The sequence below is a fragment of the Trachypithecus francoisi genome, unplaced genomic scaffold, assembly GCF_009764315.1.
Source record: "Trachypithecus francoisi isolate TF-2019V2 unplaced genomic scaffold, Tfra_2.0 Lachesis_group16, whole genome shotgun sequence".
Classification (NCBI taxonomy): Eukaryota; Metazoa; Chordata; class Mammalia; order Primates; family Cercopithecidae; genus Trachypithecus; species Trachypithecus francoisi.
The window spans coordinates 93849456-93871200 of record NW_022681461.1 but is presented as its reverse complement, the minus strand read 5'-3'; the positions used below and the strand labels follow the sequence as shown (position 1 = coordinate 93871200).

The 21745-nt window shown below is 42.4% G+C and overlaps 1 protein-coding gene across 2 annotated transcripts in view; it reads left to right on the top strand.

The window, feature by feature from the left end:
• UBE2R2 (ubiquitin conjugating enzyme E2 R2) overlaps positions 1-21745 on the top strand; it is a 121924-nt gene that overhangs the window by 74232 nt on the left and 25947 nt on the right. For both annotated transcript variants that reach the window (XM_033238301.1, XM_033238300.1), the window contains exon 2: positions 12514-12600. In XM_033238301.1, coding sequence (XP_033094192.1) covers positions 12514-12600 — 87 coding nt within the window. The remainder of the gene's footprint in view (positions 1-12513; positions 12601-21745) is intronic.

Sequence of the window (21745 nt, the reverse complement as noted above, 5' to 3'; positions counted from 1 at the left end):
TGAATGTTAACTTCAGCTGAATAGTTGAGGATTGGAAACTCCACCGAAGGAGTTCTTAGTACAATTTAAATAGCCTTACTAGAAGCACACCACCCAATGTTACCTCTTCTAGTGGTAATGTAAGCATACTTTAGGCATGATGCTTTAAAAAAATCAATCATGGCCGGGCGCGGTGGCTCAAGCCTGTAATCCCAGCACTTTGGGAGGCCGAGACGGGCGGATCACGAGGTCAGGAGATCGAGACCATCCTGGCTAACATGGTGAAACCCCATCTCTACTAAAAATACAAAAAACTAGCCGGGCGAGGTGAGGCTGAGGCAGGAGAATGGCGTGAACCCGGGAGGCGGAGCTTGCAGTGAGCCGAGATTGCGCCACTACACTCCAGTCTGGACGACAGAGCGAGACTCCGCCTCAAAAAAAAAAAAAAAAAAAAAAATCAATCATAAGGCTGGGCGCAGTGGCTCACGCCTGTAATCCCAGCACTTTGAGAGGCCGAGGCGAGCACTCATGGGGTCAGGAGATCGAGACCATCCTGGCTAACACAGTGAAACGCCGTCTCTACTAAAAACACAAAAAATTAGCCGGGCATGGTGGTGGGCGCCTATAGTCCCAGCTACTCAGGAGACTGAGGCAGGAGAATGGCTTGAACCCGGGAGGCGGAGCTTGCAGTGAGCCAAGATTGTGCCACTGCACTCCAGCCTGGGTGACAGAGTGAGACTCCGTCTCAAAAACAAATACAATACAATAAATAAAGAGTTCGAGACTAGCCTGACCAACATGGTGAAACCCCATCTGTACTAAAAATACAAAAATTAGCCAGGCATGGTGGCGCCTGTAATCCAAGCTACTCCAGAAGCTGAGGCAAGAGAACAGCTTGAACTTGGGAGGTGGAGATTGCAGTGAGGGGGGCGACAGAGCGAGACTCCGTCTCAGAAAAATAAAAACACAAAACAAACAAAACCTCAAACAAACTACCTCTAGAATAAAGTCAAAAGGGTCACACTGAAACTACTTATGATTTTTTGTTTGTTTGTTTTTTGAGACCAAGTCTCACTCTGTTGCCCAGGCTGGAGTGCAGTGGCGTGATCTCGGCTCACTGCAAGCTCCGTCTCCCGGGTTCACTCCATTCTCCTGCCTCAGCCTCCCAAGTAGCTGGGACTACAGGCACCTGCCACCCACGCCCTGCTAATTTTTTGTGTTTTTAGTAAAGATGGGGTTACACTGTGTTAGCCAGGATGGTCTCAAATCTCCTGACCTCGTGAATCCGCCTGCCTCAGCCTTCCAAAGTGCTGGGATTACAAGCGTGATGGAGGTAGTATTTTTAAAAAATTGTATAGTAGATAATGGTCAAAAAGCTGAAAGTTCAAGAATAATTCAAAATATTAGATGCTTAGAGGAAATACAGAAACCCCATTAATACTACTAACCAATATTTATTAAGATTTAAGTAGAATATAATTAGGTTTGGTAAGGCTCTAAGAAAACTAATTCCATAATCATCAGAGTCTTAAGGTTGGTATTAATCTTTCCAGTTGTCTTATTTAAAGCTGGTAGTATTATAATCTAAGGGCAGGTAGGTAAAAGAGATAAAACAGTGAAAATTAGCAATCTATAAAACAGCCTTCATGATTCTTGCCTCTCCCTCCCTCCCTCTCCCATATCCATCCGTCCATCTGTCTGTCTGTCTGTCTGTCTGTCTATCTATCTATCTATCTACCTACCTACCTACCTACCTACCTATCTATATTTTTATTTATTTATTTTTGGAGATGGAGTCTTGCTCTTTGCGCCCAGGCTGAAGTGCAGTGGCACCATCTTGGCTCACTGAAAACTCCACCTCCCGGGTTCAAGTGATTCTCCTTCCTCAGCCTCCTGAATAGCTGGGATTACAGGCGACTGCCATCACGTCCAGCTGATTTTTGTATTTTTTTTTTAGTAAGTAATGGGGTTTCACCGTGTTGGCCAGGCTGGTCTTGAACTCCTGACCTCAGGTTATCCGCCCGCCTCAGCCTCCCAAAGTGGTGGGATTACAAGCGTGAGCCACCGTGCCTATCCACCTATTTATATTTTTATATCTTTTAATTTGTCAGGCACAGTTCTAAACATTGTTCAAGCGTTACCTCATTTAATCCTCATACAAACGCATTAAATAACTACTGTTATCACCTTTTTACTGGTGAGGAAACTGAGATATAAATTAAGTAACTGAGCAATACGCGATATAGGCTCTCGTCTATAATCTGTCCAGGAGAACAATGGCTGTTTGGACCAGTGGCACAGTTCCAAACTTACTAAGTAATTTACTGAGGCAGTTGTAAGTAAAGGAAGGTAGGCCAGGTGCAGTGGCTCACGCCTGTAATCCCAGCATTTAGAGAGGCTGAGGCAGGAGGATCATTGAGCCCAGGAGTTCGAGACCAGTCTTGGCAACATGGCGAAACCCTGTCCCTACAAAAAATAATGAAAAATTAGCCAGGCCTGGTGGTGCGCATCTGTAGTCCCAGTTACTCTGGAGACTGATATGGGAGGATCTCTTGAATCTCAGGCATGGAGGTTGCCCTGAGGCAAGATTGCACCACTGCACTCCAGCCTTGTTGACAGAGTGAGACCCCCTCTCAAATTTACAAAAAAAGGCAAGTTTATTAGAGAATGTAGGAAAATACATTGCGAGGGAGGCAACCAGTAGCCTGCCAGAGAGAAGCCAACTGCAGAGAAACAAAGGCTTGCTAGAGATTTTATAGGAGAGTGTTTATGCAGTATGCTGAAGAGGGCTTTGTGGAGTACTGAGAACGCCAAGGTTGTAGTGAGCTAACTTGCGGGTGTGTGGTGATAGTTGGGCACAGGAAGATTGTGAGTTATTTGCACAGGAGGACTTACGTGTCCTGGATGATGAAGAAAGGCTGACTTGTGGCTTTATCGCCTTTCTTTTATTGCTTTCCCTCGGTCCCACTAGCCTGATTCCTTTTCCCTAATTAGGACTACACATAGTGCCAGCATTTTAGGAGGCCAAAGTGGGAGGATTGCTTGAGCCCAGAAGTTTAAATGGTGAAATCTTTATAAAAAATCAAAAATTTAGCTGGGTATGGTGACATGGCCTGTGGTCTCAGCTGCTCAGGAGGCTGGGACAGGATCGCTTGAGCCTGAGAGGTCAAGGCTGGCAGTGATCCATATTTGTGCCACTGTACTTCAGCCTGGGTGACAGCATAACCCTGTCTTAATCAATTAGTTGATCAATATAAATTAAATAAGAGTTGCTTAAGGTAACAGCTGAGTTGCAGAGTCAGGATTCAAACCCAGATAGTCCTGGCTTCTTGAGTCAGCGTTCTTTACTACTCTCCTGTGCTACCTTTTATTACATAGGTGCATATCATCTATTCTACATAAATTTTCATGCATATATTCCTAGTTACACTGCAGAGATTTCTCTTAGTATCCTAAGTGATCTAACAAGACTTTTTTTTTTGAGACAGGGTCTTGCTCTGTCACCCAGGCTAGAGTACAGTGGCATGATCACAGCTTACTGTAGACTCGACCTCCTGTGCTCAGGTGATTTTCCCACCTCAGCCTCCTGAGTAGCTGGGATTACAGGCTTGTCTACCATGCCTGGCAAATTTTTGTGTTTTTTTGTAGAGATGGGGTTTCACCATGTTGCCCAGGCTAGTCTTGAACTCAAGCAGTCTGCCCACCTAGGTCTCCCCAAAGTGTTGGAATTACAGGCACAAGCCATGGTGCCTGGTCTCAAGACATTTTTTTTTTTTTGGATGGTGTTTTGCTCTTGTTGCCCAGGCTGGAGTGCAATGGTGCGGTCTCGGCTCACCGCAGCCTCTGCCTCCCAGGTTCAAGCGATTCTCCTGCCTCAGCCTCTCAAGTAGCTGGGATTACAGGTATGTGCCACCATGCCCGGCTAATTTTGTACTTTTAGTAGAGATGGGGTTTCACCATGTTGCCCAGGCTAGTCTTGAACTCAAGCAGTCTGCCCACCTAGGTCTCCCCAAAGTGTTGGAATTACAGGCACAAGCCATGGTGCCTGGTCTCAAGACATTTTTTTTTTTTTGGATGGTGTTTTGCTCTTGTTGCCCAGGCTGGAGTGCAATGGTGCGGTCTCGGCTCACCGCAGCCTCTGCCTCCCAGGTTCAAGCGATTCTCCTGCCTCAGCCTCTCAAGTAGCTGGGATTACAGGTATGTGCCACCATGCCCGGCTAATTTTGTACTTTTAGTAGAGATGGGGTTTCTCCATGTTGGTCAGGCTGGTCTCGAACTCCCGACCTCAGGTGATCCGCCCACCTCGACCACCCAAAGTGCTGGGATTACAGGCATGAGCCTCCACACCCAGCCAAGACATTTTTTAAGACCTAGAGATTTGACTACACAGACAACATCATTTTGTTATTTGTTTCTCAAAAGGATAATCTCATTTGTCCATAGAAATGAGATATAAGAAGTTACAGTTCCAAGGACCAGATTCCTAACTTTAATGGAAGTTTTCATAATCCTCTTTTGTCTATATGTATATTATATGTCTGTATAATAAAATGATTTGGGAAATATAGTCCCCCTTATTTTGTTTTCTAAAAAAATTTGTTTAGAGTTATTATTTCTTCCTTGGTAGAATTTGCTGTTGAAGTTACCTGGCTCAGGAGATTGCTTTGTCTGAAGGTTTTAGATACAAATTCAATTTCTTTAATATATGCCTATTCAGATTATGTATTTATTCTTAAGTAGCTTTGTATTTTTCAAGTAATTTGTCTGTTTAATATTATTTATTGAATTTATGAGCATAGAGTTATTTATAATATTCCCTTATTCTTTTAATACTAGTACGATCTGTAGTACTGTCTCCTATTTTATTCCTGGTGTTGGTTGATAATTTGTGTGTGTGTGGTGGTTTTTTTTTTTTTTCTTTCGGTTGATCAGTCTGGCTAGGGGCTTACCAGTTTTCTTGATGGTTTCAAAGAGAACCAGCTTCTGGTTTTATTGATCACCCACACACACACACCCTGCAGTTTTCCTCTTTTTCAATTTAATTTCTGCTTTTATGTCAGTTTTATTTCTTCTGCTTGCTTTTAGTTTAATTTCATAGTCTCTCTTTCCCTCCCTCCCTCCCTCCCTCCTCCCTCCCTCCCTTCCTTCCTTCCTCCCCCCCCCCCCCTTCGTTCTTTCCTCTTTTGTTTTGTTTTCTTTCGTTTTGTTTTTTTGAGACAAGGTCTCACTCTTGTCACCCAGCCTGGAGTGCAGTGGCAAGATTATGATTCACTGCAGCCTCAACCTCCCAAACTTAAGTGATCCTTCCACCTCAGCCTCCCAAGTAGCTGGGACCTCAGGGGTGCACCATCACGCCTGGCAACTTTTTGTATTTTTCGTGAAGATGAGGTCTTACCATGTTGTTCAGGCTGCTCTCCAACTCCTGTGCTCAAGCAGTCCACCCGCCTCGGCCTCTGTAAGTGTTGGGATTATAGGTGTAAGCCACTGCACCTGGCCTAATTTAGTATTTTTTCTCATTTCTTTTCTTTTTTTTTTTTTTTTGAGGCAGAGTCTCGCTCTGTCGCCCAGGCTGGAGTGCAGTGGCGCGATCTCGGCTCACTGCAAGCTCCGCCTCCCGGGTTCACGCCATTCTCCTGCCTCAGCCTCCCGAGTAGCTGGGATTACCGGCGTCTGCCACTATGCCCGGCTAATTTTTTGTATTTTTAGTAGAGATGGAATTTCACTGTGTTAGCCAGGATGGTCTCGATCTCCTGACCTCGTGATCTGCCCACCTTGACCTCCTAAAGTGCTGGGATTACAAGCGTGAGCCACCGCGCCGGGCCATTTTTCTCATTTCTTAAGTAGAAGTTTATATTATTGAAATGAGACCTATTTCTTTTCCAGTGCAAGCAATTCTAAAAATTTCCATTTGAGTATTGCTTTAGGTGTATGTTACAGATTTTCATTGACATTTTTTTCATATTCAATTAAACAATTTTCTAAGTAACTTTGTGGCTTCCTCTTTATACTGTGACATGTACAGTTACGTAATTTCCAAATATTTGGGGATTTACTAAGTATCTTTGAATTTAGAAAGTCAAAATTTCTGGCTTTATTCAGTGTGGTTAAAGAATATGCTATGTATTATGTCAGTTCTTTAAACTTTGTAGATAGATGTTGTACGTTCTAGAATATGGTACGTCTTGGTGCGTGTTCTGTGTGTCCACAAAAATAATTTGTATGCTGCTGCTGTTCGGTGGCTTATTGTCTTCTGTATCCTTACTGAGTTTTTGTCTGCTTGTACTTTAGACCAGGGGTCCGTAACCGATACTGATCTGATACCACTCTGTGGCCTGTTAGGAAGCAGGCCACACAGCAGGAGGTGAGTTCTACCTCTAGTCAGATCGACTTGGGCATTAGATTCTCAAGGAGTGCGAACCCTGTTGTGAACTGGGCATGTGAGGGATCTAGGTTGAGTGTTCGTTGTGAGAATCTATCTAATGCCTGATGATTTGAGGTGGAACAGTTTCATCCCGAAATACCCACCTCACTACCCTTCCCACTCTTCCACCCTCTTGTCCATGGAAAAATTGTCTTCAATGAAATCAGCACCTGGTGCCAAAAGGGTTGGGGGCTGCTGCTTTAGACTGTTGAGAGAGAAGTGATAGTATCTTCAACTGTAATTGTGCATTTTTCTATTTTTCCATTTGGTGATAAAAGTTTTTAGTTACATAATTTTGTGTTCTAAAGCTCTGTTGTTATTAGGTGCACACACAGTTAATATTATGTCTTCTTTGTGAATTGATCCCCTTATGAAATTACCCTGTTTATCTGTGACAATGTTCTTTGTTCTAAAGTATACTTTCTCTGTTATTCAGATAGCCACTCCAGCTTTATTAACTAATCTCCCGTTAGTTTAGATTTCACCAGTTTCTGCACTAATGTATTAATTAAGGTAGAATTCATATACCATAAAATTCACCCTTTTAAAGTATACAGTTCAGTGGTTTTTAGTATATTCAGACGGTTGTACAGCCATCACCACCATCTAGTTACAGAATATTTCAGCATCTCAAAAAGAATCCGTATACTCACTAGCACTGTATTCTTCTGTGCCTCCATATCATCTTCTTAATTCAGAGTCCAGTTCAGGATAGCACACTGTATTAAGTTGTCTTGTCTTTTTAGTTTCCTCCAGTCTTTGATGGTTTCTCTACCTTTCCTTATTTTTTGTGACCTTGACAATTTTTGAAGAGGATGGGCTAGATTTGGCAGAACATTCCTGCATTTGGGTTATCTGATATTTTTCTCCTGACTAGAATGGGGTTATAGATTTTGGGGGAAGAATACCACAGAAATGAAGTGCCTTTCTTACCACATCACATTAGGGAGGTCATGATACCAATATGATTTACCGCTAGTAATATTAACCTTGATCACTTGGTTAACGTGTCTGCCAGATTTCTCTACGGTAGAGCTACTATTTCTTTCCGTACTCTATTGTTAGAAAGTGAGTCATTAAATCCAGCCCACACTCTAGGGAAGGGGAATTCAACTTCACCACCTGAATGTGGATTATGATTATTTATAGTACTACTGTAAGGAAGATTTGACCCTTCTCCACCAATATTTTTCCATTCAGTGATACTTATCAGTATGTACTCATTTATATTTATTTCATATTTTGGGTAACAGTATTACATTGTGTATTTAATAGCTTAGATTGTCCTAGTTTTGGCCATTAGGAGCTCTTGCAGGTTGGCTCCTATGCTGTTTTGAAATACTCCAATTTGTTTTCTTTAGCACTTACTTTTTGGCATTATAAGATGCTCTAGGCTTGTCTTTTATTTTTCCTGCCGCAGATTTTAGAATCGGGTGTTTCACCAAAGGGCCCCAGTTCCTTTTATTGAATAATGATATTTTATATTATTTTATTTATTTTTTGAGATGGAGTCTCTCTGTGTCTGTCGCCCAGGCTGGAGTGCAGTGGCGCAGTCTCGGCTCACTGCAACCTCTGCTGCCCGGGTTCAAGAGTTCACCTGCCTCAGCCTCCTGAGTAGCTGGGATTGCAGGCACCTGCCACTGTGCCTGGCTAACTTTTGGTTTTACTAGAGATGGGAGTTCACCATCTTGGCCAGGCTGGTCTTGAACTCCTGACCTTGTGATCCACCCGCCTAGGGCTCGCAAAAGTGCTGGTATTACAGGCGTGAGCCACCGTGCCGGCCAAATAATGATATTTTAGAAACCAAGATCTCTGAGGGACCTGGGCGTTTGGGCTCCAGCCTTTTTTCCCCCTAATCAGCTTTATTGTGATTTTAATGCATGTATCATACAATTCACCTATTTATTAAAGTATATAGTTTAATGGTTTCTAGCATATTCACAAAGTTGTGTAACCATCACCAAAATCAATTTTAGAATACATTTTGTCATCTGAAAAAGAAACCCTGGGCCGAGGATAGTGGCTGATACCTGTAATCCTAGCACTTTGGGAGTCTGAGGCGGGTGGGTCACCTGAGGTCAGGAGTTTGAGACCAGCCTGGCCAACATGTCGAAACCCCGTCTCTACTAAAAATACAAAAATTAGCCAGAAGTGGTGGCACATGCCTGTAATCCCAGCTACTCGGGAGGCTGAGGCAGGAGAATCGCTTGAACCCAGGAGGTGGAAGTTACAGTAAGCCGAGATCATGCCACTGCACTTCAGCCTGGGCAACAGAGCAAGACTCTGTCTCAAAAAATAATAATAATAATTTTAATTGTGTCCCATTTCTTTTTACTTTTGTTCATTGTGTTTTTGGTGTCACATCTACAAAACTTGGTGAATGCAAGGTCATGAAGATTTGCACCTATGTTTTCTTTTAAGAATTTTATAGTTTCTCTCTTATCTTAGTCCTCCAATTCAATTCGTTGTTGACGCTATCTGGAGATAACATCAGATTCTGTAGGTTAAGGACTCAGTCCCACAAGAAAGACTGCCTCCATTTCGGATGCCTATGGCAGACCGATACTCCTGATGAATCAGCTATAAATTGGAATTTCCACTACTCCCCTTAAAAGAATAAGGTCAGTAAGGCCGGGTGTGGTGGCTCACGTCTGTAATCCCAGCTCTTTGGGAGGCCGAGGCAGGCAGATCACAAGGTCAAGAGATCGACATCAGCCTGGCCAACATGGTGAGAACCCCGTCTCTACTAAAAACTACAAAAAATTAGCTGGGCATGGTGGCATGCCCCTGTAGTCCCAGCTACCCGGGAGGCTGAGGCAGGAGGATTGCTTGAACCTGGCAGGTGGAGGTTGCAGTGAGCCGAGATCGCGCCACTGCATTCCATCTTGGTGACAGAGTGAGACTCTGTCTCAAAAAATAAATAAATAAATAAATAAAATTTTGACCTATCTTCAAATTCCCTATTTCTTCTACTTGCTCAAATCTGTTGCTCAGCACCTTTTTTTTTTTTTTTTTAATTTCAGCTTTTATACTTTTTAAATTTAGTCATGAAGAGGAATGAACAGGCCAGGTGTGGTGGCTCACACCTGTAAATCCCAGCACTTTGGGAGGCCAAGGCGTGGGGATTGCTTGAGCTCAGGAGTTTAAGACCCAGCCTGGGCAACATGATGAAACCTCCAGCCCCACAAAAAAATTAGCTGGGCATGGTGGTGCATGCTTGTAGTCCCATCTACTCAGGAGGCTGAGGTGGGTGAATCACTTGAGCCCAGAAGGTCAAGGTTGCAGTGAGCCGTAACCCAGCTCACTCTGTCTAGCCTGGGTGGTAGAGCAAGACCCTGTCTGAAAGAATCAACAGTTTCTGTACTTAACAACTTAAGAAAATCTCTCTCTCTCTCTCTCTCTCTCCCTCCCTCCCTCCCTCCCTCCCTCCTCTCTCTCCTCTCTCTCCTCTCTCTCTCGTCTTCCCCCTCCCACACCCACCCCTTTTCTTTTCTTTTCTTTTCTTTTCTTTTTTTTTGAGACAGGGTCTTCCTCTGTAGCCCAGCCCTGAGTGCAGTGGTATGATCGTAGCCCATTGCAGCCCCAACCTCCTGGGCTCAAGTGATCCTCCCACCTCGGCCTCTTATGTAGCTGGGACCACAGATTCACCACCGTACCCGACTGATTTTTCAATTTTTTGTAGAGATAGGGTCTCGCCATCTTGCCTAGGCTTGTCTGAAATTCTGGGCTCAAGGGATCCACCTTCCTCAGCCTTCCAAAGTGTTGGGATTACAGGCATGAGCCACCACTTTATGTGGATTTTTAAAAATAATTTATCTCATTATTGATATTCAGTTATGGGTGAGATACCATTCTCATGCTTTCCTTTAAGTTATTTAGCCATGATTTTCTTTAGTCCATTGAAATGTTTAAAGGTTTAAAGATAAGCTTATTTAGTCTTTGCCTAGTAACTTTAATACTTAGGTTTCCAGTTTCTATTGATTTTTTTTTTTTTTTGTCCTGTTGTATGGACCATACTTTTGTTTTACTTCATACCTTGTAATATTTTACTGAAAACTAGAAATTTAAATAATATACAGTGACACCTGCAGAAATCCAGTTCTCCTCTTCCCCAGGGTTTTTGTTGTTACCATTGCTGCTGCTATTGTAATTACGTTGACTTGCTTAGTGACTTATCTTACCTAATTATATAATGTGGTATTATTTGTTATGTGTGGCCAGTGAATTCTCCACTCAGCTTAGTGGTCAGGTAATGATTAAACAGAGATTTCCTTGATTTTCTAGAACCAGGTAGTCACCTGGAATTTGTGGAGAGGCTCTGCGTATGTGTCATTGCATGCCTTCAACTTAATTCAGACAGGCAGTTGCAAACTCTTTACTTTCTGGTTGCCTACATTCTCAGGGTAAGCCAGAGGTATAAAGTTAGGGCCTTCTTAGGGCTTTCCTGAGCATGCACATAGCACTGGGCATGTGCATAGCCCTAAACATTGTCATGGTCTTATAGACTCACAATAATTTGTCAGAGCTTTTCAGAACCATATGGACAACTCTTAGCCCAGCCCAGCTTTTCCTTTAAGTTTTTTTGGGTAGTCTGTTTTGTATTTTCCACTGCCTTAGGTACCTTTAAGGTTAAATAGTTGCCTGCCATTGTTTTCAACAAAGCTACCAGGGAAAACATTTTCACATTGGCCAAGCTCCAAATCCGATCACATGTAGACAGCCTTGCAAGTGGAGTTTTCTAGGGAACCACTAGAAAGGTCAGCTAATGACAATTCTCTGGGAGTAAGGCTTTGGCGAAATGCCAGGCCATTCTATCCTCTCCAGGGCCTGTCAGCTTCCTTGGTTTTTACTTTGAATGTGTTTTAAGGCTGCTGCACAGCTAGACTATAGGAGATTGGATTAGGGTAAGTTAAAACCACGTAGCTTGATGTTCTTACTGAATGTCAACCATTTTCTTTAAATATCTACTCCTTGAATTGTTGCAAGCCTCTGGTTATTTTCTGGAATTCTGAAAATGTTGGTGCTTACAATTTTTGGCAATTTTCCCATTGCTTTTATGGAAGAGAGAACTTGTCAGGTTTTCTGGATTTCTTCATACTTAAAATATGGGGATACTGCAAAGGACATTCACTGCAGCAGGATTTATAACAGCAAAGGTGTGAGAAACAACCCAAATGCCCAAAATAAGGAAATAGTTTTATAAAATGGTTCATCTAGGTATACGTTTGATGGAGTATAATGCAGATACTATCAGTCACCCATGTAGAGAGAATATTTCATGATGTAAAAAAAAGTTTACAATGTGATATACGTGAAAAAAGCAGAATAGAAAATACAGTATGTTGAAGTTTTTAAAAATAAGTTTTGTAAGGGAAATCAGCAGTGTCAGCATTTATTATTTCTGGGTGATAGAATGACAGTTAAATTATGTGAGTAAAAAGAAAAACACCATTGTTCCATATTGTGTACCCTAAAATTAGATTATTTTGTTATAAAATATATTTGTACAGAGTATTGTTTTTCACTCGTGAGCTAAGTTAAAATTGTATTTATATATGTGTATGTGAGTGAGTGTGTGAGTTTTGGTGACTTAAAATAGCCTTTTATAGGGGCTGGGCGCGGTGGCTCACGCCTGTAATCCAGGCACTTTGGGAGGCTGAGGCAGGTAGATCACGAGGTCAAGAGATTGAGACCATCCTGGCCAACATGGTGAAACCCGTCTCTACTAAAAATGCAAAAATTACCTGGGCGTGGTGGCATACGCCTGTAGTCCCAGCTACTCAGGAGGCTGAGGCAGGAGAATCGCTTGAACCCGGGAGGCAGAGGTTGCAGTGAGCTGAGGTCACGTCACCGCACTCTAGCCTGGCAACAGAGTGAGACTCCGTCTGGGAAAAAAAAAAAAGATAACCTTTTATAAATATTTGAAGGGGTGCTGTAAGAACATACTGATGACCCTGGTACTGGGGATAACAAAGTATGTCTGAACTACTTTAATCTCAAGAGTTTACTCTGTGAAAGGAGCTTTGTTTCTGTGGGGTATAGTAGGGTGAATTATTAGGCAGATGAATAAGTTATAGTCTCATTTATCAGCATTTCATTTTTTTTCTTTTCAGGCGCATATTAAATTTCCTATTGACTACCCCTATTCACCACCTACCTTCAGATTCTTGACCAAAATGTGGCACCCCAACATTTATGAGGTAAGAGACATCCATCATAAATTTCTCTGAAGATTTTTTTTTTTTTTTAGTGAGTACTTTAAAATAGCCTGTCTGGACTGGATTAAGAAAATGTGGCACATATACACCATGGAATACTATGCAGCCACAAAAAAGGATGAGTTTGTGTCCTTTGTAGGGACATGGATGCAGCTGGAAACCATCATTCTCAGCAAACTATCGCAAGAACAGAAAACCAAACACCGCATGTTCTCACTCATAGGTGGGAACTGAACAATGAGATCACTTGGACTCGGGAAGGGAACATCACACACCGGGGCCTATCATGGAGAGGGGGAGGGGGGAAGGATTGCATTGGGAGTTATACCTGATGTAAATGACGAGTTGATGGGTGCTGGCGAGTTGATGGGTGCAGCACACCAACATGGCACAAGTATACATATGTAACAAACCTGCACATTATGCACATGTACCCTAGAACTTAAAGTATAATAATAAAAAAAAAATTTTTTTTTTTAAATAAAATAGCCTGTCTGTCCCAGCACACTTTGATAGTTTGGCTGTTGTAGCCATACAGAAATATTAATGATTTTGCACTTTAGTTAACAGTTTCTGGATTAATTATTTAACATTAGTGTAGTTTTAAAATACCTTGTGTATATTCCAGTTAAGGATTTGGACTTTAGACTTTTGCTGCTCATTGCTAGAGTTATAATACACATGTGTTTAACACATGCATTTAAAAAAGTTAGTAGATAATGTCATGTACATTTATTTGTATGCCTATCCTCTTAACTTCACAGCAAGGGTCACCTGTTCCTATGATAAGAGATTCAGCTTTTGGTGGGGGGAGCAGGATTTATCCCATTACATTTGGACTGGCCTCATTTTAGGAGTTGCTGCTGAACATTTGAGAGCCTCTTTTGGAATAAATTCAATGTGAGGTTCTTCTACTAGACAAGTGCACATGCCTGGGGAAAGCATTTCTAGCTTTTGTTGATGAAACGTACTTAGCTTTGGGCTAATCCATAAGGATACTAGAATAATGCATTCTGTTTCTCAGGATGATATATTAGGGTCCACTAGTTTTTTTCTTTTGAGGCTACTCTTTACTATTCTAGAAGTGTGTGTGTTTTGTTTGTTTGTTTATTTGTTTTTGAGACAGTCTCGCTCTGTAGCTCAGGCTGGAGTGCAGTGGCACAGTCTTGCTCACTGCTACCTCTGCCTCCTGCCTCCCGGTTCAAGCAATTCTCCTGCTTCAGCCTCCCGAGTAGCTGGGATTACAGGCACATGCCACCATGCCCAGCTCATTTTTGTATTTTTAGTAGAGATGGGGTTTCACCATGTTGGCCAAGCTGGTCTTGAACTCCTGACCTCGTGATCCACCCACCTTGGCCTCCCAAAGTTCTGGGATTAAGGCGTGAGCCACTGTGCCCGGCCTACTATTCTATAAGTGTGTTTTTAAATCTCCAAATGTTTTGGGGAGTTTGCAGGTATCTTTCTGTTGGGGACTTCCAGTTAAATTCCACTGTGATCTGAAAGCAGACATTGTATGGTTTCTATTTTTAAAAATTTGTCAAGATGTAGTATATCTTCATGCAAGTTTCATGTGAGCTCAAGAACAACGTGTAATCTGCAGTTACGGGTGTAGTAGTCTATAATGCTCATTATATACACTTGACGAATGGTGTTGCTGAGTTCAGCTATGTCTTTACTTATTTTCTGCCTGCCAGCTCTGTCCATTTCTAGATGGCTTGACGTGGCTGGGGTTGGGCTTTACACTTCTTCCAGGTCATATAGGCTGTGATAAAACTTGGGCAGGTTTGTAGTTAAGTAATTTCTCCTGAGGACAGACCTTGTTAAAAAGAACAGAACATTCTGACCTTTTTTTTTTTTTTTTTTGAGACAGAGTCTTGCTCTGTCTCCCAGTCTGTAGTGCGGTAGAGCAGAGTCTTGGCCCACTGCAACCTCTGCCTCCTGGGTTCAAGCAATTCTCATGCCTCAACCTCCTGAGTAGCTGGGAGGCTGGCTAATTTTTGTGGTTTTAGTAGAGATGGGGTTTTGATGTGTTGGCTAGGCTGATCTCAAACTCCTGACCTCAAGTGGTCTGCCTGCCTCGACCTCCCAAAGTTCTGGGATTACAGGTGTGAGCCACCGCACCCAGCCCTGACTTATTTCAAAGTGGTTTCCTTTCCCCTCCTGCTGCCAGAACACAAGGGATTGTTTGACCTATAGTCACTGTGAAAACCTGGTAGAACTCTAGGAGGTAAAACTCAAAAAAATACAGGGGTACCCACTAACTAAAGGGACTGGAGTTTTTTACTCTGAGGTTTGTCTATACTGGGCCTCTAGCATTTTGTCAATTATATAGTTCAGGTTTTTGTACGCCGGGACTGATGGAATTTTCTCCTCCTGGGTTTCTGCTCTGATAAGTTGTGATTCTCTGTATCTGCCAGTCTCGAACTCCTCACCTCAACCTCCCAAAGTGCTGAGATTACAGGCGTGAGCCACCGCTCTCGGCCTGTCACTTCTTTAAAAACAAAACATTTGTGTTTGAAAAATACCTACACATTTATGGGATATGCATGCATTTTATTGTAGAAAAATTCATTATGAATATGGGGGAAAATTGTATTTCATGATCTAATAGTAAATCTCGAAAGAACTAAATAGCCTATGTACTGAAAAAAAAAGTGGAAAGGGGAGTGTAATTACTTACCTACACTTTGTTCCTGTCAAAGACTCCTTTATCCTATTTTTTTTGTTTGTTTCTTTTTTGAGAGATGTTTGGGAATTAGATAACTGAGATGGCAACACTATGTATATGGCTTTAAGAGTAATTAACTCTCTGCTGGGTGCGGTGGCTTACGCCTGTAACCCCAGCACTTTGGGAGGCTGAGGTAGGAGGATCACGATCAGGAGTTCCAGACCAGCCAGGCCAGTATGGTGAAACCCCATCTTTACTAAGAATACAAAACTTAGCCGGGCGTGGTGGTGCGCGCCTGTAGTGCCAGCTACTCAGGAGGCTTGGGCAGAAAAATTGCTTGAAGGGAGGTGGAGGTTGCAGTGAGCCGAGATCACGCCACCACACTCCAGCCTGGGTGACAGAGCGAGACTCCATCTCAAAAAAACAAAAACAAAAGTAGTTAGCTCTCAATTGCAAGACAAAAGCTTGGTCCTTCTCACTTCTCTCTTGCCATCTAATATCTATATATACACTACATAATTGTAAAGGCAAAAACCTTTAATTATTAGACGGGAACATTGTTATGGTCTGGATTTTGGTGTCACCCATGAATGGTATTAGCATCCTTATGAAAGAGGCGAGAGAACTGCCTTGCCTCTTCTCCCATAAGGATGCAACAAAACAGCTGCCATCTGTGAAAAGCCCTCAACAGACCAAATGTGCTGGTGGCTTCGTCTTGGACTTCGCAGCCTCCAGAATTGTGAGCAATAAATTTCTGTTGTTAGTATATTACCCAGTCTAAGTTATTTTGCTGTAGCAACCCAAATGTACTAAGACAGATATCAAAATACTTCCGTGCATACTGAACTCAGTTTGAACTTAGGAAACAATGAATTATTTCTACAGACTCTTTCCTACAAAAGGAAGATAATATTGTTACACAGAACAGTGTATTCACTGTTTATTTATATTGTGTCAAATATTAAACAATATTTAGAAAGCTTATTTCTAAAAAGAAAACTATATATCATTTTGTACCAGTCTTTTCTGTCTGAAAAAGAAAAATTAAGATGTCTTATATAAAAAACAGACTGTGGAAAATGACACAGCTGCCCCAGTTTGCTCATTTATATGGAATTGAACTCCAAATTCAAGACCTTAGAGTGGGTTCTCCATTTCTTGCCTAAAAGCAATTTAAAGGTGGCCGGGAATAGTGGCTCACCCTGTAATCCCAGCACTTTGGGAGGCCAAGGCAGGTGGATCACTTGGGGTCAGAAGTTCGAGGCCAGTCTGGCCAATATGGTGAAACACTATCTCTACTAAAAATACAAAAATTAGCCGGGTGCGGTGGTGCACACCTCCAGTTCCAGCTACCCAGGAAGCTAAGACAGGAGAATCGCTTGAACCCAAGAGGTGGAGGTTTCAGTTAGCCGAAATCGCACCACTGCACTCCAGCCTGGGTGACAGAGATTCTCTCTCAAAATAACAAATAAATAAATAAATAAAATAAAAGCAATTTAAAGGTGATGTTAGCTCAGTTTCTGGAGCAAAGGTACTTCCAACATCCACAGGGCCAAAAAAAAAGAACTGATGCATGACTAAGATGGCAAAAATCTAAAGCAATTTCAATGCTTGGGATGCTGCTGTGAAAAAATGAGACCACTGCAAAACCATATTGCAACGAAAAAGATTACAGAATGGTTTTTTTTTGTTTTTTGTATTTTGGGTTTTTTTTTGAGACAGAGTAGTGCAATGGCATGATCTTGGCTCACTGCAACCTCCACCTCCCAGGTTCAAACGATTCTCCTGCCTGAGCCTTCCAAGTAACTGGGATTACAGGCTTGTGCCACCACACCTGGCTAATTTTATATTTTTAGTCGGGGGGGGGGGGGGGGGGCGTTTCACCGCATTGGCCAGGCTGGTCTCGAATTCCTGACCTCAGGTGATCCACCTGCCTCAGCCTCCCAAAGTGTTGGGATTGATAAAATTATATAGCCTGGTCAACATGGTGAAACCCCATCTCTACTAAAAATACAAACATCAGCCAGGTGTGGTCATGCGCCTGTAATCCCAGCTACTCAGCAGGATGAGGCAGGAGAATCCGCTTGAACCCAGGAGGCGGAGGTTGCAGTGAGCTGAGATCGAGCTAAGGCCAGGCTCAATGGCTCATATGCCTGTGATTAATCCCAGCACTTTGTGAGGCCGAGGCAGGCAGATCACAAGGTCAGGAGTTTGAAACCAGCCTGGCCAACATGGTAGAACTCTGTCTCTACTAAAAATACAAAAATTAACCAGGCGTGGTGACAGGTGCCTGTAATCCCAGCTACTCAGGAGGCTGAGGCAAGAGAATTGCTTGAACCCAGTAGGCGGAGGTTGCAGTGAGCTGAGATCGTGCCACTGCACTCCAGCCTGAACAACAGAGCAAGACGCCGTCTTGTGGGGAGGGTGGGGGTAGGGGAAGAAGTGATAAATCATATTTAGGAAGTAAATTTGATGTTGTCAAAGGAATCACAAGAAACTCTTCTCACGTGATTATTAACCTTCACAGCAGTATGGAAATGGTATCAGAATTGAAATTTTTGAGGGCCAGTGTTGGTATTTGTGGTAATAGAGATCTAGAGACCCCATCTGGCTGAAAATAGTTTTTTATGTCATGTTTTTATTGTTGTTGTTTTGAGATGGAGTCTTTCTCTGTCACCCAGGCTAGAGTGCAATGGCGTGATCTCGGCTTACTGCAACCCCCGCCTCCCGGGTTCAGGCGATTCTCCTGCCTCAGCCTTCTGAGTAGCTAAGATTACAGGTGCCCGACACCGAGCCTGGCTAATTTTTGTATTTTTAGTAGAGACGGGGTTTTACCATCTTGGCCAGACTGGTCTCGAACTCCTGATTTCGTGATCCACCTGCCTCTGCCTCCCAAAGTGCTGGGATTACAGGGATGAGCCACTGCACCCGGCTCTTATGTCATGTTTTTAAAAAGACAGGCATGGTCAGGTGTGGTGGCTCACGCCTGTAATCCTAGCACTTTGGGAGGCCAAGATAGGCAGATCATCTGAGGCCAGGACTTTAGGACTAGCCTGGCCAACACAGTGAAACCCCACCTCTACTGAAAATAGAAAAAATTAGCTGGGCATGGTGGTGCATACCTGTAATCCCAGTTGCTCGAGAGGCTGAGGCATGAGAATCGCTTGAACCCAGGAGGCGGAGGTTGCAGTGAGCCAAGATCGCACCACTGCACTCCAGCCTGGGCAACAGAGTGAGACTCTGTCTCAAAAAAAAAAAAAAAAAAAAAAAGACAAGTGCTTTGCTCACAGTTTGTTAAATATATGTATAGATAAATTACTGTAGCCCCCAAAAGTTGTAAATAACTGCTGTGTTACATGAGTGAATTTATTTTAAAGTTGTCTTCTCCTTTGAGTTAAAGCTGCAAAACTTTTGTTGTTGTTTTTGGCTGGGCACAGTTTCTTATGCCTATAATCCCAGCACTTGGGGAGGCTGAGGCAGGTTCGCCAAGCATAGTGGCACATGCCTGTAGTCCCAGCTACTTGGAAGGCTGAGGTGAGAGCGTCACTTGAGCCTAGAAGGTTGAGGCTGCAGTGAACTGTGTATATGTATGTGTGTGTGTATATATATTTATATTTTCATCATTACCGTGTTGGTGAAATTCATTAGTATCAAGGGAAAACTAAGGAAATTTGATAGGAATTTGTCATCAGTGATTGTACTACACAATCTGTTTCCTTTCTGCTTTGCACTGTTTAGTGAGCCTTAATATATATGTTACTGGTTACATTCTGGTCATATTGTTAAAAAGTAGACAACTAATGAGCACCATATTTTTCACAAACTGTATTACAATGAGAGTTCATATAACACTTTCTTTACTACAGACTTCACAGATACGGCAACACATAGAATTTCACTGTTCCTTAGTACTTAAACATTTTTAATAATAGACATTAATTTTTAGAGCAGTTTTGGGTTCATTACAAAATTGAGGGGAAAGTTCAGAGAAAAGTTGATGATTATTTTATTAATAGTTACTAGTGTGTTGTAGAACACAGGATGGAGCTTTTTTTGAAAAGATAAGTTGCTCTATGGGAATATACATTATAGGCTTATCTATATGGTACATTAGCCATCATTTAGAACATGTTAGTATTTAGGCCACTAAATTTGTACTTTTCAGAGCTGAGCTCTGGTGTGTAAATAACTTGTCACAAGCAGAATTTTATGCATATTTATGTAATTCTTGGATTTACAGATCTTACGCATTTTCTCTTAACATTTTTTTTTTTTTTTGAGGCGGAGTCTCGCTCTGTCGCCCGGACTGGAGTGCAGTGGCCAGATCTCAGCTCACTGCAAGCTCCGCTCCCGGGTTTACGCCATTCTCCTGCCTCAGCCTCCCGAGTAGCTGGGATTACAGGCGCCCGCCACCTCGCCTGGCTAGTTTTTGTATTTTTAGTAGAGACGGGGTTTCACCGTGTTAGCCAGGATAGTCTCAATCTCCTGACCGCGTGATCCGCCCGTCTCGGCCTCCCAAAGTGCTGGGATTACAGGCTTGAGCCACCGCGCCCGGCCACATTTTAAGGTATAGGGAAAAGGTTTCCTAAGTATTGACATGCCCAAATTTGGCCATATATCAGAATCATGTGGAGAAGTTATTAAAAAGAATCCTGGAAATTGTTATTTAATTGGATTTGGATGGGGTGTAGGCTAGATAGTTCTTCATTTTATCTTTTAAAATCCCCATTCTAGAGTCCAATAACTTCCCCTCCCAAAAAAAGAATGTATTGAGATGAAATTCACATACATAACATTAACCATTTAAAGTAAACAATTGTCAGGGAGATCCCTGGAGCCCAAGAGTTTGAAGTTGCAGTGAGCTATAATCATATACTGTACCAGCCTGGGTCACAGAGCAAGACTGTATTGTTCATTTATTCATAAATAAATAATCAAACAATTCAATAGCATTTAGTACGTTCATAATGTTGTACAACTACTATTTAATACCTCTGTAGTGGCAAAGCATTTCCATCACTCCAACTTAAAATACACTACATATTAAGTAATTTCTCTCTGTTCCCATATTCCCTTAATCTCTGGCAACCACTAATCTGCTTTCTGTCTCTATAGATTTACATATTCTGGATATTTAGTATAAATAGAGTCATATAGTATGTTTCACTCAGCACAATATTTTGGAGATTCATCCACCTTGTAGTATATGTCAGTACTTAATTCCTCTTCATGGCTGAAGAATATTGCATTATATAGATATACCACAATTTGTTTCTACATTCATCTTTTGATGGACACATTTGGATTGTTTCTCCCTTTTGTATATGTGAATAGTGCTGCTCTGAACACGCATGTGCATGTACTTCTTGAGTACCTGTTTTCAGTTCTTTTTGGGTTACATACCTAGGAGTGCAATTGTGGGGTTAAATGAGAATTCTGTGTTTAACTTTTATTTATGTATTTATATATTAATTTTTTGAGACAAGAGTCTCGCTCTGTTGCCCAGGCTGGGGTGCAGTGTCAGGATCTCAGTTCACTGCAACCTCTGCCTCCTGGGTCCAAGCTATTCTCATGCCCCTACCACCCAAGTAGCAGGGATTACAGATGTGCACCACCACACCCAGCTATTTTTTGCATTTTTAGTAGAGATGGGATTTTGTCAGGCTGATCTAGAACTCCTGGCATCAAGTGATTCACGTGCCTTGGCCTCCCAAACTGCTGGGATTACAGGTGTGAACCACTGCACCCAGCTGACTTTTTCTTTCTTCTTTTTTTAACCCATTTTCCTATTAGTGCTGGGATTACAGGCGTGTGATCCACTGTGCCCAGCCATCTTTTAAATGGACTGTCAAACTTTTTTCCCATAGCAGCTGAACTGTTTACATTCCCCCCCAGCAGTGTGTGTTCCAGTTTCTTTACATCCTTACCAACACTTGTTATTTTCCTTTTTTTAAAAAAAGGCTAGGTGCAGTGGCTCACATCTGTAATTTCAGCACTTTAAAGGTCAAGGCAGGAGGATTGCTTGAGGCTAGGAGTTTGAGGCCAGCCTGAGCAACATAGCAAGATCCCCATCTCTATATTAAGAAAAGTAGGATAAAATATAGCTATCCTAAGTTGGTGTGAAGTGGTAGCTTATTGTGGTTTTGCTTTGCATTACCCACATGGCTTATGTTGAGCATCTTTTCATGTGCTGATTGGCCATTTGTATATCTTCTTTGGAGAAATGTCTGTCCTAGCTCATTTTTAATTTTTCGTTTATTTTTGGGGAATGGGGTCTTGCTCTGTTCCAGGCTGGAGTGGCCCAATCACGGCTCACTGCAGCCTCAAACTCCTGGGCTCAAGCAGTCCTCCCATGTCAGCCTCCCAAGTAGCTGGGACTACAAGTGTGTGCCACCACACCTGACTAATTAGTAAAATTTTGGGGGGCCAGGTGTGGTGGCTCACACCTGTAATCTCAGC